Source organism: Phaenicophaeus curvirostris, chromosome 5, assembly GCF_032191515.1.
Source record: "Phaenicophaeus curvirostris isolate KB17595 chromosome 5, BPBGC_Pcur_1.0, whole genome shotgun sequence".
Classification (NCBI taxonomy): Eukaryota; Metazoa; Chordata; class Aves; order Cuculiformes; family Cuculidae; genus Phaenicophaeus; species Phaenicophaeus curvirostris.
Window position 1 is genome coordinate 13688716 of NC_091396.1, and position 16793 is coordinate 13705508.

The following is a 16793-nucleotide window of genomic DNA, read 5'->3' on the forward strand; positions in this document are numbered from 1 at the left end:
CAGCCTGATCTAGCGGGAGGTGTCCCTGCCCACAGCAGGGGGGTTGGAACTGGATGATCTTTAAGGTCCCTCTACACTCAAACTAGTCTATGATTCTATCACTCTAGGCATAAGACTCGCGGGCTGCGTTTTTAAGGTTAAGCGCCGTTTCCACCACCGCCCAACCCAGACCACGCCTCGAGTCTCCACATGCGCAGATGAACGCGCTGCCCGCCCCCCCAACCTCACACCCCCAGGGTCACGCGCGGCGCACGCGCGCCCCCCCCTTGCCTCCCCGCCCAGGGGTCACGCGCGGCGCACGCGCGCCCCGCCCGCGCCTGCGCCCGGGGGCCTCGGCTGGGGCGGGCGGGCGGCCATGGCGCTGTCGCGGTGCTGCAGGGTGGCCGCGCTGTCCTGCCTGGTGCTCTGCGTCTCCCTCCTCCTGCCAAGGACCTTCCTGTCGCGGGGCGGCGGGAAGCAGGAGCCCGGCGCCGCCCCGCTCGCCCCGCCCGAGGGTAAGAGGCGGCTCCGGTGGCTCCGAGCCGCCGGGCGGGGCGCGCTGCGGGGGGAGCTCTGCCCCGGGGCGGGGGCCGCGGCCTCACCCGCTCCTTCCTACACGGCCCCCAGCGCTGCCGTTGCCCTGCGCTCCAGGGACACCTCCCACTGGATCAGGCTGCCCAGGGCTCCGTCCAGCGTGGCCTTGAACACCTCCAAGGATGGGGCAGCCACAGCTTCCCTGGGCAACCTGTGCCAGCGCCTCACTGCCCTCATGGTGAAGAAATTCTTCCTTATGTGTAGTCTAAACCTGCCCCTCTGCAGTTTGTACCCATTGCCCCTAGTCCTATCCCTACAAGCCTTTGTGAACAGTCCCTCCCCAGCTTTCCTGTGGCCCCTTTCAGGTACTGGAAGATTACTATACTATAAGATTTCCTTGGAGCCTTCTCCGGGCTGTACAATCCTAGCACTCTCAGCCCGTCCTTGTATGGGAGATGCGCCAGAACCTCTGGTCATCTTTGTAGCTTTTCTCTGGACCCACACTAACAGCTCCACGCCTTTCTTACGTTGAGGGTTCCAGAACTGGACACAATACTCCAGATGAGGTCTCACAAATGAGGAACAGAGGGGCAGAATAACCTCCCTTGACCTGCTGGCCACACTTCTTTTGATGCAGCCCAGGCTACAGTTGGCCTTCTGGTCTGCGAGCGCACATTGCCAGCTCATGTCGAGCCTCTCTTCAACCAGCACTCCCAAGTCCTCTGCAGGGCTGTTCTCAATTACATCCCCAGTCGTGTATTGAAACCAGGGGTTGCCCAGACCCAGGTATAGGACCTTGCACCTGGCCTTGTTGACCCTTATAAGGTTCTCACAGGCCCACTTTTCCAGCCCGTCCAGGACCCTCTGGAAAGGTAATTACAGTTATCCCTGTACTGGAGTTCTGTTGACTTCAATGCCATTTACATGCACCGCAAGCTTGCTGGGCTTCATCCAGGTGCAACTCCTGAAGACAGTGGAGGTCAGCATACAGGTGACTGTGCCTACAGCCACTAAAAGAGGCAAGTTTGTGAGGCTGGAACCTTCTCCCATAGAGCGTCTTCTCTAAGGAAAGCTTTGCGTCATAGTCAGCACAATAAACCCTCCCTAAGTTATCTGTATCTGAGCCACAATGAAATCAATTCAGGGTGAAGAACTTTGTTTCTAAGTAGAAATGGTAATGCCTGGTAATGGATAAAATGTAATAGTTTAACTGGCCCTAGGTGGCTGGCATGTAGTAAAGAAGCCATGTTCTCTGGTTCCTACTCTACTAAATGCATCCCCTAGCTGAAAGAAAACTGATTATAAGAAAGTCAGTTGTCACCCTCATGCTTATGGGGAGCGTCAAAGGCTGAATTTATTGTTCTCGCTGTCATTTACCTTTTTTCTTTTCCCTTCAAAAGAAGATAGTTTTAAATCCTCCAAATCTCATTTTATGCAAGCACTAAAGCTACTGTAAAGGGACATACTCACACCAGTTTGTTGCGTTTTTTTTCCATTACATCACTTTTTATTTGAAAGCTTCATTATTTTGTTATTTTCTATATGAAATGTTTTTGTTGTTGCATGTGAAATAAAAGTTCATTTCAGTCATCTTCATTGTTTAATTTTCTGTTCCAGTGTTTTAAACTTGGCTTTCATACACCAGATTCTCATAATAAATCTGCTATGTGATGACTTAGACTCAGGTCTTGTCCTTGCAATGCCTTTAATGATGCCCTTTTTGCTTGTCCTCTGATGTCCCCTCAAGTTTTAGAGCAATGAATTCATACAAGCATCTCCCATTCTTTTTATGACTAGATTGTGTTGGATGCTGTCCCACAGGCACTCGTTTATCTTCCCAACAGCCTGGTTCTTAATGTGACCATACACTTCAATGACATTGATTTCATTTGACCAGAGCTTTTTAAGAACTTCCTGGCTAGAGTTACTGTTGAGACAACGTTGAACCAAAATATATGACTTTGGTACTACAGCTACTTTCCACAGTTAATGTGTGTATTCTTGGTCTTCAAGAACCTCAGTATAGGTTCAGCTCTGTAAATCTACAGGTTTATGGTTTCATTCCATAATCTGTACCACTGAAAACCTGAATGATAGGTTATTTTTTTGATAGCACATCAAGAGCAGACTCTGAGGGCACTTGCAAAGGCCCAGCAGGCAGCAAAGAGTCTCACTAATGACTGTGGATTCACCTGCCTGAAGCAAGGATGGGAGCAGATGCTCCGGGATGTGGTATCTGTCTATCTGTTAACTTATGCCTCTGTGCAGCTCCTGACTCTGATCATGGAGTGATACGAAGTGATGGTATTTGTCAAACTGTTGTCCCACAGCAGTGCAGTCTTTGCCAATTAATGTTCTGGTGCTTCCTTTGGTTGCAGGACTGGATTGAATTGACCTGACAGAAAAAATTGGCTTCAAAATAAAAACCCAGTTTAAAACTTGCTCCCAAATTATTTTCAGTGAGATCTGTCTGATGAATGATGATCATACCTGTTCTAGTACAGCCTGCTTTAAGCAGTGCTGTCATAAGCTACTCAGGTCTTCACAGCCACCATTAAATGCTTATAATAGGTAGCATAAATACTCCTTCCATCATCCTGCGGGAGATAATAAGTACAGCATGAGTTTGTGTGTCCCTGGTGCACAGTGAGTGCTTGAGTTGCTCATCTGTTGCACCCCAGCACCTGTCTTTGGCCCAGGATTTAATACCTCAGGTGATCGTTTCAGATGAGAATTTATAGTCCATATTTGCAATTTGATAGCAAGATTTTCATTACACCTGCTTTGTAGACCAAACTTTATTTCAGCTGAAGTTATTTTTTTATTGGAAGAATAAATCTTGATTGAACAGTTCAATTCATATTTCTGTCATTGTCATCCTCTTCACTGAACTGGTAACTGCAGTTACCTGACAGCAGGTTCAGGGACTTGAAGGAGTCATGTCTTTCTTAAAGTTAATGAAGTGCTTACTGTAGTCTTGGGGGCAAAATGCATGAATAAAACATGCATGAAGTTTACTATCATTTGTTAGAACTCAATGTTACCAGAAGGTTTTTTATCAAAATAGATTTTAGGCATGGGAATGGTGCTTTCTCTAATAAAGCAATTTTAGGAAAACTGAGCATAGTAATACAGAAGTTCATATTATCTCTCAGAGAGGAAGATTGTTCTTTTTTACAGCAACAGTTTCATGTATATGAGCGAACTTGTTTAAAGAATTTAACTGTGAACGTATCACATTTCTAGTTAACGTCATGGACAAGTGTTAGAATTGTTTTTTAAAAATCTTTTGGAAAAGAGGAAAAAAAGAGCTACTAGCACTTTAAAAAGTCCTTTTAAGCCCAGTGTTCGTAAATATATGCCATGCATTTTGTAGAATTACTCTCTAAGTTGGTAGTTTAAGCAAAACCTTACAGCTCCATGGCAATAAGTGTATAGTCTGCCTGCATTCTTATGAGCAATAAAGTGGCATCAGCTTTGCAGAAGAATACATGACTGTTCAGGTAATGCCTCTGCCTAACTTTGGTTTGTGCAGTGCGCACATCAGTTGCCTGCATATGTCCTTATTTAAGAAAATTAAGATGTTTCCATTTGGGGTATTTCTTGTATTTTTGTTTTTATCATCCACTTGCCATATTTAATATGAAATGTTCAACACCCCTGCAGTGGTTTAAAGTAAGGATTTCAAAATTGTCATTCTTTCTAACCTTTTTCGAGTAGGTTTCTAAAGTTGTGTTGTTGGGAACACACCTAGAGCTATTTGATAGATGTCCATAAAAGAACAAGAACTACATGAATGCATACTGTTTGTCTGGTTCATCTTGATGTTATACTGCCTGCCAAAATCAGAAGTATTTATAAAAAAGATTCCTCTGTTATTGGCATGGATTCTTCACAATAACAAGTTATGGGAAATAATATTTATTTTTAAACAAGGAAATTGTTATAGAAGATTCAAAACAAACAGGGAAGATGTAGAACTAAGAGCCATGAAATTATTTTGATAATGAAAGTACCTGTGTGTGTTCCTTTGACCTGATTATCTTGAATTGAATTGAATCTTCTAAAGCACAAACGGGGCCTTGCAGATAATTTAGAAAAGTCTTCCCATTAAATACGCTTTCACCTTTGTCAATTATTTTCTGTTTTCTTCATCTCCTTTTTTTAACAAAGAATATTTGCATGAGTATAAGATATTTTACACAGGTTTATCTACCCTGCTGTTTCATCCCTTCGGCAGCGATGCTGCTCTCTACATGACATCACACTTGTTTCCACAGTGACCTACTGCTGCAAGGCATTCTTGCTGGAGCAATGGGACTTTCCTGTAAATAAGATTCTATACTTTCCATCACAGACTTTGAATAATTCACTAAAATGAAAAGGCATGATAACAGCTTCTTTAGCTGTTCCTGAGCTTCCTTCCCAACCTATTCTGAGAGCAGTTTTGGTTGGTGGTCATATACCTGGGCAGTTTCACAAAAGCCTATGGCACTCAAAGAATTTATACCATCACCTACAAGAAAAATGTGGTCTTAATAGTAGAACTTCATTAATTATTGATATCCCTTCATAATACATATTTACTGTAATTTTCTGTGCTCAGGAATTTAGCTGCCTATGATGATGTTTCCTAACAATAACAAATGTTAATTTAATCTCATTTTCTCTTGCCTTTTTTCTGATAAAAATATTTGTAGCTAGGTACTCAGACAAATGAAATTAGGTGTTTTCATTGCTATTTCAAACCTGCTTTACATTTTCTTTATGCAAGTGCGTGCAGCCTGCCCCAGCACCAGTGAACAGTGTCCAGGCTGCTGGGCTTTCCTGCAGCAAGTGCCAGAGAGGGAGAGTTTTGTGGCTGGAGTCAGGGGGTAAGCAGCAGCCTGGCCTGGCAGTCCCCACCTCTGGTGATTCCATCCAACGCCTCCCACCACCAGACTCGGTGGCAGAGTAATTCATTCAGTCCTGAATGGTGGAGGTGCAGGGGCAAGTCCAGGCTGGGAATGGAGTTAGAAAGCAGGATGTGAAATACAGAGAGGGGTAAAATAGTGATTTTTCATGGCAAAATTGTTGAATTGATAGCAGCAAGAAAAATAGAATAACTGCATGAGCTTAGATTTATTGAAATTCTACTTGAATCAGTTGAATGAAATTGTCCAAAACACCGTTTCTGTCTCTGCCCTCTTACTGTAGTATCTATGCTTCTATTTATGCGCAGTCGCCTCTCTTGTTTTAAATTCTCTTTGCCTCTCTCAAGACTAGAAACCGTTATTTTTCCCCTCTAAAATGCCAAATGCCGTATGTCTCAAGCTATATTCAGTCTCCTATCTTACATTGTTTTACCCAGCACCTTTTTAAGAGCAGTTTGAGATGTCATTGCTTTTCTTGATCTTTGATTAATCTTCTGGTAAAATTAGGTAATGTACTACTTCATATGGCAATAGCCAAAAAGCTATGCTGGGCAAACACTGCAGTTGTTTATCAGGACACTAGATGGGTAGTGGCTTATACATTAATCTGCCTTTGTGTAATATTGAAAGATTGGGCTCACAGCAAAAAACTGATACATTGTTGGGGTTTTTTTTCAATGGAGAATCAGAAGTAAGAGTTTGGGTTTTCATCATGCTGATTCATAGGGTCTTTGAACAAGTATGTAGCTGTCAAACTCCGTGTTTTGTTAATTGCCCTGCCAACATTTTCTCTTCTTAGAATCAAGAGGGTAATTGTGCATACCTACCTCCTAGCACTGCATGTAGTAAGTGACTAGGGATTGAGTTTACAGACTTACTGTGTACAGTCCAACAATTTAACTTTATTCATCAGTTGTGGTGTATTGAAAAGTAGAGAAAAAGAGGACAGCCACACCTGGGGCAGTTTTACGCTGCAGGTTAAAGTGTGAAAAGTTAGGAATTAAAATAATTGTGTGGTTTTTTTCAGGGAAGCTTGGTCGCTTTCCGCCAAGGATGCATTACCAGGCGACTCCCGACAGCCGAGCTGGCCCTCATTTTCCAAGGTCTCATCTTGCTGAAGCAGTTGCCAAAGCCAAGGCAGGTGGAGGTGCTGGTGGAGGCAGTGGTGGAACTGGAAGAGGTCTTGTTGGGCAGATTATTCCTATATATGGATTTGGCATCTTTTTATATATCCTGTACATTTTATTTAAGGTAAGACCAGCATAAACTGAAAAGCCAAGGAAATAACAACTAGAAAATCCTCAAAACATAACTAATGGTTCCATGTCTGTACCTGGTTCCATTTCATATTGTGTTACGCATTTGAAGTGAGAGAGGTAGTACTATTCTTGCATATCATCTGGAATAAAAACACCATTTTGCTGGAGAATGGGAGTTTGTAAGGTTGTATTGACCACTCTGGAACTACCCCAGCTGAGGAACTGGTTGAAAGCTAGTTTAAAAAAAGCGCAGCCCAAATTCCTCTCAGGTGTTTCACATGTGGTTTGATCTTTTCATGGCTTTTTGTTATGCAGACATGACTTGCGTGTAGGTGATGACAGTCAGCTGTGTGGGAGGAGGGAGAGGTGGACTTGTGGAAATGTTTTTCCTTTGAGTAGGGGGATGAATCCAGACTGAGCACTGTTCAAGTAGTTGAGTGTGCTCTGTACAGAAAAGAGACAAGAATTAAGTGAATTGGGTGAGCTGATCAAACACAGAGAGGATGAAAGCAATAGATGGCCTGCAGCTTCTGTATAGAGCCAGAGTGTATCTTTGCTGCAGGTACAAAATTGGTAAGGATTAATGGGGTGACATGAATTTCCTTCAGAACCTGTCCTTTGTGTCACAATAGTTGCCCAATGAACTGGGTTTTTTTTCCCTTCTAAACACAGAAGAATTAAAGGATCAGGCTGCAACAGATAAATATTCTAAAATGAAAAAGTTATTTTTTATGAGTTATAGTATCATTGTGCTTAAAAATACCATTTGTTCCAAGTGTCTTTTAAGAGTTTTCACCTGGCATAAAATCTCTCAAGCATTTTTCATAGCTGTCTGTTTTTGCTGCCAGGCATGATTTTCTATGGTTATGTTCTGGCTTTTTTTTCGTTTTCTATCCTTTTTTCAGTTTCTTTTGAGGTTTATATGTTACTATTGCTGTAAGTCATAGAAGGGTCACCTTTTCTTTTCAGCTGGCTTCCAAGGGAAAAACTGCTGCTGGAGAGCCGAAATGTCCTACCGCTGCACCTGGAAACCTGAAGAGGAAAATCAGTGAGTTTGACTTCTGAGTTTTATCTGTGTAGCTGTTCACTGTGTAGAGGGAGGGTCCAAGTGGGTTCTTCAAGTTCTGGGCACACTGTGAAGCTGCTTCCTCCTCCATAAAGAACAAGCCTGAAGCAACTCTGCTGGAATGAGCAGGAGTTAATCAATCACTGCTCTGTTGCTTTCTAATCTCGTTCAGATAGTGAGACTCTGTGATAGTAGCCTGGTCCCAAGCTCCCCTTGGAAGCAATGACATTTTGTGAGGTTCACTGAATTAACTGTATAGATTTGCTGAGAAACTATGTAGCTAATAATTAAAAATAGAGAATAGGATGTCCATCTATAATTATTCTACAGTCCATAATATTCGAGTAATAGTATATAAATATATTATTAGATTTATCTTCATTTTTTTGCATTTGTGAATTCTTGGCCATCACCAGGCACTTCCCTACTTCTTTGCTTCTCTTTTTGCAATGCTCAAAGTTTTGATGAGTGCAATAAAAAAAGCAAACAGTGTTCTGAAACGTTATTGTGATTTCACTTAAACATCAGTGGGATAGATTCAACTATTAGTAGAAATTTATTAGAAAAATCAATAAGCTTACTATTGAAGATGGATGAGTAGTTACCATAATAGAATTTAAATGTATTGTGTTTAGATGTGTACATTGTAATAGGAAAGAAAAGTAGCAGAGCAGGGGACAAGTCACTGGACTAGGAACCTGAAGACTGAGTCACCACTTACGTAGTGACTTGGAGGGAGAAACTTCCTTTCCTTTTGCTGATTTCCCTTCCCCTATTTTAAACTCTTCGATATGCAAAATAATGACATCAGTGATACATTAAGTAATGATGTTCTCTGCAGAGTAGAGATCTTTCCAAAAAGATGTTTGTGGATGGTTTTCTTCATTCTTACTATGTTGGAGTTCCATTGTGCCTTTGTGTTGCTTACATGGGTGTGCCTGTATCTAACTGACCCAGGCTGGTTTCATTTTCTTCTGCAATTGAGACCTATGAAGTCTCAGTTTAAGGATTTTGAGCATGAGCTACAAAAGCCAAACAAGAAGCTCAAGCATTTTTGTTGACGTCCATGCTGTTAAATCTTTACTGTTAACACTTTTGGCTAAATGAAGCCCCATATGGGTGTTCCTACATGTATGTCTACTATAATGCTATGAACATATTTTTTGAAAATGAAATGCAGCTATGGAAATGCCGTGCTTTGCTCCCCAGACAGATGCCGTGTAGCCTTCTGGTAAGCCTGGCAGACGGTTAGCACTGAATGCCTACCCTGATACGCCTGTGCAGGGTAGGATGCCATCAAGTCCATGAACTTTAGTGTGTTTGATATAAATGTGGTTTCTCAAACCTTAGACTTGCGAGAAAATGTTCAAGTGACCTTTTGTCTCTGTTACCAAGGGAGATTCCATTAGAACTATACATTCTGCAGTAGGCAGTAAACCACTATGGTTTCCTTTGGAAAAAAGAAAACATGTTTTCTTTTCCCTAACTCTAATCTCCAGGTCATTTATAGTGACCCTCTCACTCTGCTTACTGGGAGGTTGCTCGGCAGCTTTCGAAAGAGGGTGTTTTCAGCCTGTTGTATCACCATTAGCGATAGTCTTCACCTTCTTAAACATTCTTATGTATATTGGAAAAGTAAGTAGAACTCTTTAAGCTGTGTGGTTTAGTTTCTTCACAGTCAGTCTGGTTTGGTACAGCATTTCCCACCAGTGACAATGAGACAGGGATAAGTTTTCAAAGCTCCTGCTCACACATCTTGGGATTTTGCTCATTTTACAGCTGACTATGAGCTTGCCCAGCTCCAGGAAAAACTGAGAGAGACAGAAGCAGCTATGGAAAAACTCATCAACAGAGTAGGACCTAACTGTGACAGGTATGTTTCAACTTACATAATTTTTCTGCAGGTTTTTTTTCAGCATCTGTATTTAAAATAAATCATTTTTCCAAGTTCATTTCCCTTAAACATAAAAACAATTATGCCTATGCTCACCGTTTGTGTAGTGCATTATTTGGAAGATAATGACAAGTATGTGTAAACAGAAAATAAGGCATCTATATTTAAAGTTTACAAAACAACCTGTATTTTTTGACCAAGGTAGTATTGTGAATGATTCCTAAAAGACCCGTTTGTTTTATGTTATTTTCCAGTGCTATGGATTATTTTTCTAAATAGCAATATTGTTATAATCTTTTTAAATGCCTGTTAGAATATCCATAAGATATTTCTGTAAGAGCAGAATTGTATAATAATCTGATTCCATAACTTAGTTCCACTCTGTAACTAATAAATACATGCATTTTCTTCTAAATATAAAAGAAGAAAACAGTTGTAAAATCAAGATTTACATATTTATTAATGTTTATTAATGTTTGCTAGAAATCTGAGATCACTATTCTACCTTATAAAGAAACACTGGAAACAAGTCTATGCTTAACAAGTCTATGTTAAGGAGTGTAACACCACATCAATAGGACAATGCCATAACTGCAGTGTTTGAAGATTTAAATACTGTGAATGTTGAAGTGAAGTTTGCAAGCAAAAAAATAGAGCTGTTCACGTTGCAATGTATGTGGACTTCGTCTAGGTCAGTCAGTGCCTGTTTTAACCCATTCTATAGCAAGTTCTGTGCCGAACTTGCATGTTAGGTTCATTTATTCTTCAAACTGAATTCTCTTTGAACATCTACTTTTGTCCACTTTGCACCATGCCCTCTATTGCAGCTGCAGTTTTCTCAGCAGGGCAAGGTGTCAGACTTGCCTGTATTAGGCTACATTCCATGGGGAGAACTTTTAAGGTACCCTGGTTACACTAGTGAAACAGAAGGATACTATTTTGCCTATTACTCATCTCTGTTTGGGAGAGCTAACACAATGCTCTATGTGTACCTTTAAGCTGCCAGAAATAGGCTTATGAGCTGCCCAGATATTGTGCTGACTCTCAGGATAGAATATTTTGTACTGAGAAAATAGTTTCATGGTCTGATCCAACATTTGTTCCAGTCTGTGTTATTGGCTCAGAGCCTTTATTTAGTAGAACTTCCCTTCTTTGTTTCACCAAACAATTTATATAGGTGGATATAAAGGCCTCAGGGGAAATTGGAATCTGAATCTAATAAAGAATTTTTTAGGTATCCTCTTTAAAGAGAGAGGACAAAGCACCACTAGATTCTAATTTGCTCTAGATGGAGCAAATAGCTGTTTTTCAAATACACCCAGGCTATGAATCTTTCTTAATCTATGCTGCGATAAAATTCAGTAATACTGTATGAATGTCTTAAAATAAAACATATGGTTAGAAAGTGAATTAGAGCACAGAGTGCAGTGCTAGGCTTATTCAGTCTGGTTGTTGATAGATCTAAATGAAAATGAAGGAGGAAGAGAGCAAAAATTACTTGAGTTCTGTTAATTATTATTTTATTAAACAGAAATCTTTACAATAGAAAAGTCAGAGAAAGGAATAACTGGTATCAAATTTAATCTAATGCTGAAAGACCCCAAGTGAAACCATGTCCCATTATAGCAAAGAAGCTCCCAGCCTGCCGGGTGAAATATTAGTAACAAAACCAAAGGATGTATTTTGCATTGTCACAAACCCCAATATTTCACCATAACATGCAGTGTTTGTAATAGTGCTGAAGTGAGATCTGAGGTCATGCATCCTCTTCAGGAGTATTGTTCTCCTGAATGAATTGCTCAGGTATTCATCCTGGCTTTCTTCTTCTGGTGAAGATTATTAGGATGCAGAAAGATCATAATTTTGTATATTTTCTTCAAAAAAAATATTGCTTTTGAAATTTGGATGAATTTGGAAGGACAGTTTTTTCTCAGATAATGCTGTACCATGGAAAGAAGTTATGTTTCAAAGGAGTAATATATATTATGCTTTGTGATTTTATTCTGCTTTCTTCTTTAGCAAGTATATGTGCTGTTTCCTTGCTGTGAGTTGTCCTTCTCATTTCTTTTTCTTTCAAAAGCTTTTGAGTGAAGTGAAGTTGGAAGACCTCTCAGTGCTGTTAGCTGGTTTTCTCAGATGTGATAGCTTGTATTGTCGAGCCCTTTGTTGTAGAAGTTAGACAGGCAGGCAGGAACTTGAATTTGCCTTTTTTTTTTTTAATGAGGATTGAAGGTCAACCTACAAACCAATTAAGGAGACCTCCTTCCAAACCAACATACCAGTTGGAATTGCTACAGTGTTAAGTACAGAAAACCCCTTGCAGAAATGCAAAACTTCCAAAAAGTAAAAGTACAGATACTTTTAAAAAGGCCTAGTATATATTAGCAAGGACTAGAAGCAAATTAAAGAAAGAAAGAGGAAGAAGGAGCTACCTGGCCAGGACCTCAGCAACATAACCAAACCTAAACTAATTAATTGCTGTGTTGGAGCTACAAATACACAGAGCAGAAATAATGACTTTTACTGACACGGTAAACCTTTTGTATCTGTTGTCATCTTAGTATAAATAAATTCATTATACCCTAGTAAAACTGTACACAAGCGGCCAGATGTCTTATACATTGCCAGCATCATACAGTAAGTCTTCCTAGAGGCCTTAAATGAAGTAGAAATAGTGCATGGGCTTTGGTTTCTCCCTCTCTACAGGGAATTTTGTCTTTGACACAAGGTATCTAGAGGAGGAATATTCTGAAAAGCAGAGATCTTGTGCTGCAATAGGTGCTTCTTAATGAGAATCCAGCATATTAGGAATTTTCCTATATGTAATGCTACAATGATGCGGCTGCATGGATTGATCCTATTATCTGAGCTAGGATATCTTCCCGTTGTGCTAAACAGACAGGCTTCTCTGTCTTTATCCAGGTGACATATATTCAAATTACATGCACTTCTATTTATAAAAGAGGATTAGTTTGACAGTTCTATTACAGCTTCTGTCAATGGCAGCTTGCTGATGAAAACATTTTTTTGTGTGTCTCCTAATTCACATCTCAAATTCTACATCTTCATAACCCAGGCTTTTGAGAAGATGCCATCTCACACTGACGCATCTCCTTTGCTTGTTCTGTGGAACAAACTGCCACCACAATTTGAGGGGACGCAGTGCAACCTTCATATAGCATTGGGACTGTATCAGCTTTTCAAACTGTGGAGCAAAGTGCCCCTCCGGGAAGCACAGAGATGCGATGTTTTGCCTTGTGATCTGTCAAATAATTTAATCTGGGTAGCTGCTAATGAAAGCAGTGGGCCTGCTCCTGGGCTATTAATAAGTTCAGTTACAGACAACTGCGTATCCAACTGTGCACAGGTTCAGCACTTTGATCACCATTGCACAAGCCAATTCTTTGGCTTTAAATGAGTATGACTCTTCTGCCTTTAGTGGAGTAACTATAATGTCACCATTATTCCCATATATGTAGAGTAGCACAAAGTACCTGCTAAAGTGCTGCTCTATTCACAACAGTTAATAAGAGGGAAAACCGAAGATGGATGCAAGTTTTCCAGCTTATGAGAATTCAGGTGCCTGAAACAAGGTTTAGATAGATACTAATTACCTAAATCCAAAACCATTAATCTATTTCCAGCTTCCCTCTTCCCATCTCACCACTAAGACTCACTGAGCAGCTGTCTAATCCTGGAGGTCATCTGTCTAGCTGATGGCCTGGGATCAGCAGGGATCATCTATCTCACCTTACATGCTGCCTGCAGTTCAGCACACAGCAAGACTCAAAAGAGTCATGCCTCAGTCCCCTGAGAGGCTTGAACTGGCACTTACACAGAGATCAAACACCTGCACAAGAAGAACTTCAAACTCAAGATGAAGCAAGCACAACAGTCAGAACCATTTTCACCCCAAAGTGCAGCCAGTGTCTTTCTTGTCCTGACTTATAGAGTTAGTCACTAGAGCTCAAATCACCACCTTCCAATTACTCCTTTTTTGTCATAATATTTTTAGGAGACTGGTTTGTTCCTTTTTTTTCCCAGTGAAAATAACCTGTAAAGACTGCATGATCTTATCTGTTGGATGTGTAATTAATTGCATTACCTGAGTAGTAGTAATTAATAGAGTCAGTATTGTAGAACCTGTCAGAATTATAGTCTGCTTCTAATCCAATAAAAATTGCAGTCCTCTCCCATTCTCCCTCTCATTCCAAAGGCAAGTTAAAGGTAAATGTAACACCTTCTTTTCATTTTTAAATCTTCTTTCCTGCTTCTCCGCGGCCTCCCACCGCAGGCAGCATTGTTGACTCTGTATAGTAACTTGATGATCTGGCCAGCATTTAATGAGGTCTTGCAAATTTAATACCTTCAATGCTCATAATTAGGGATCATTAGACTCTTGAGACTAATGTCTATGAGGACGTTTTGGTCAGCCCCACAAGTCGTTTTAAATATAGCATAGGATCTTAATTTCATTTTCTTAAAATGCTTCAAACAAAGCATAGCCCTCTATTCTCACCTAAAACTCATATAAAGGCCAGAAATTTCTGTAGTGTCTTTTGTACCACAACTTTTGCTTGTGTATCACTTTAATCTTGCTCTTGCTTTGGCTGCACTTGCCTTCCTTTACCTGTATGTTTGCTGCCTTTTTGGATAAACGGATAAACCTTTACACCAAGCTGAAGTGCAGACCACATGCAGATGTTGAATAGTGATCATACCACAGCCAGTTTTCTTCAGAATGTGCTACTGGGATGGATCAAATAGTCGGGTTCAAACTCTTTTAATGGTTTATAATAATAGTGGCTGAATTCTGGTGTCTAATGTTTTATAGCAGGACTCAAAATGTTACAACAGACCAGGAAAAAAGGTTACTTCAACAACTCCGAGAAATTACTAGAGTTATGAAGGAAGGAAAATTCATAGATGGCATCTCTCCTGAGAAGGAAGCTGAAGAAGCTCCTTACATGGAGGACTGGGAAGGTAAGCAAGAATCCTTCTTACCATTACCCTGATGAGAAACATGGAATAAGGATTACTTATAGTCCCAGATACTTTCAAAATTTTTCATTAACTTTATCCTTCCTTTTCAGAAGTCAGTGTTCAAAACTTTGCAGGAGGTGGTTTGTTTTCCCAACTGTAATAGGAAAAAAATAGGTTTTGAGGCATCTAGTGTTTCACTTAGTGTAAACACTACACTATCTGCAGCCAAAAGTGGCATACGAATATTCCCATATGCTCCATCTGCTGCTCAGTCATGGCTGCTGTAGGTTATATCTTTCACTTTCCTTACTGGACTAGATTTCATGCAAAATCATAAACCCCTTGGAAATTAGAATCAATATGTTTTGGATAACCTAAGAGTTTTTACTTTTGATTAGTTGTACTTTCTTTTCTCCAGTATTGTAAAAGTCAACCCCAGGAAGTTTGTCTTTAAAAAATTATTTTAATATCATTTTTCTTCCTTGGTGTTAACCTGCTATATAAATGTGTTTACAATATATCTTAGTTGAGCTGTTAACTATCATAATTTTAAATGCAGACTTAATGCCTTGCTCTTCAAACAGCTTTCAAAAATGATCCAAAACATAAAGCATAATCGGTGGCCCCAAGCTGTTTTCTTAAGTCAAGTTCATGATGCATTTTCTAAAATGAAATGCACAAAGTCATTGATATATCTAGTTTTTCAGTTTTATAAATAATGCTGTTTATAGCAAGTCTTCAAAACACAGATCAGTCAATCTGCAGACAGAAACAAAATAAATGGACCTATTTAAATATCTAAGACAAAATTTTCACCTGATAGCTCCCATAGCTTTCAGCAAAGCTCAGATATTCAGTCCTGAAAGATCTGATATCCTGGCTCTCTAAAAATAAGTGGAGTTTTCCATCATCTCCAAAGAAGTCATGCTTTGTACATTCTTGCCTAGGATTTAATACTGTGGCATATATGGCATTAAATAAATGACACAGTGCTGAAACTTGTGTATCCATCACTGAAGTTAGTACTACTTTTAAATGCTGGTAACACTTCAAGCTGCATATCACTTTATTCTTAAGGTTATCCAGAAGAGACCTATCCTGTCTATGATAATTACAATTGCTCCAAGCGCAAACAGGACACAATCCTTGTAGATTACCCTGATCTGAGCCAGCCCTCTGCGGAAGAGCTGGCAGAAAGAATGGAGGACATGGAAGATGAGGAGCATCAGTACAGTGAAACCCTGCTCTGTGATCTCACCATGGGAAGGGGCAGTCACAATTTAATGCAGAAAAATGATGAGGTAACTGGCATCAGTGAAGAGGAGACAGACCTTCATCAGAGCCAAAGCATTGAGGAGTGCTGCTGTTGTTATGAGGATGATGATCCTGCTGTCATAGCAGAGAACACTGTATTCCACTATGAGAGCTGCAGCGAAGCAGAAGAGCCAACCCAAGAGGACCTGTCTGTGGAGTCAGAAAATGAGAATTCAGCACTGAAAACGCAAAAAGCCAGGGATTCAGATGAAACAGGCTTGCTAAGGAAGCGCAACACAAAAGGACTTGAGTAATAAGGACAACAGTGGATATTATCCACTGGTGAAAGCAGAGGTCATAAACTGTCATTCGTGTTCCTGATGAAGACTTCTCTGTGTTCATCTCCTTGTACCAGTTTCATTCCCATAGTAGCAATCAGTCACAACATCTACCCAAACTGGAAGCCAATGCTTTCTTTCATGCAGTCTTGTAGTGGCTTACAATAAAGTTGCCAAGAGTGCTTTGTCCTTGCTTTTTGGAGACTGGTGTCTTGGAGCAGATTGTTCAGTTCAGATATTTGTGATTCTTTCCTTTCTGATTCTGAAGAAACAGTCTTTGCTTTTACCCTTCGTTATCCCAGAGTTGACCAAATGCCTTTCCTGACTTCCTCAAAAACATTTTGTTTGTGTGCTACCTGTTACAAAATTTAATAAAATCCATGTATATTTATGACATTACTAGGAAGTTGGAGGAGAAAATATGCCTTCTTTCTCTTACCTTAATGTTAACTGATCAGCAGAAGAGACCATAGTCACACATGTGGCTCTTTCTCAACTATGAAATTGCTGCTTTATGCCCAAGAAACTGTTGTCTCTAAAATATTCAGATGCTACCACCAACCCATGGCCCAT

General features: G+C 40.3%; 1 protein-coding gene across 2 annotated transcripts; it reads left to right on the top strand.

Annotated features, from left to right (window-relative positions):
• Positions 1-354: 354 nt before the first annotated feature.
• On the top strand, positions 355-16407 carry RIC3 (RIC3 acetylcholine receptor chaperone). Of its 2 annotated transcripts, none has more exons than XM_069857637.1 (6): positions 355-494; positions 6454-6677; positions 7655-7733; positions 9531-9624; positions 14480-14628; positions 15706-16407. In XM_069857637.1, exons 1-6 carry the CDS (start codon positions 356-358, stop codon positions 16194-16196), a joined length of 1176 nt encoding a protein of 391 aa, XP_069713738.1. In that variant the 5' UTR covers position 355; the 3' UTR covers positions 16197-16407. The 2 variants fall into 2 exon arrangements, with proteins under 2 accessions (XP_069713738.1, XP_069713739.1); XM_069857638.1 differs by having other exon boundaries at positions 14483-14628.
• The last annotated feature ends 386 nt before the right edge of the window (positions 16408-16793 follow it).

Coding starts and splice junctions, on each gene's coding strand:
- RIC3 (XM_069857637.1), top strand. CDS start 356: ATGGCGCTGTCGCGGTGCTGCAGGGTGGCCGCGCTGTCCTGCCTGGTG. Junction 495..6,453: donor CCCGCTCGCCCCGCCCGAGG/GTAAGAGGCGGC, acceptor GGTTTTTTTCAG/GGAAGCTTGGTCGCTTTCCG. Junction 7,734..9,530: donor AAACCTGAAGAGGAAAATCA/GTGAGTTTGACT, acceptor CTCATTTTACAG/CTGACTATGAGCTTGCCCAG.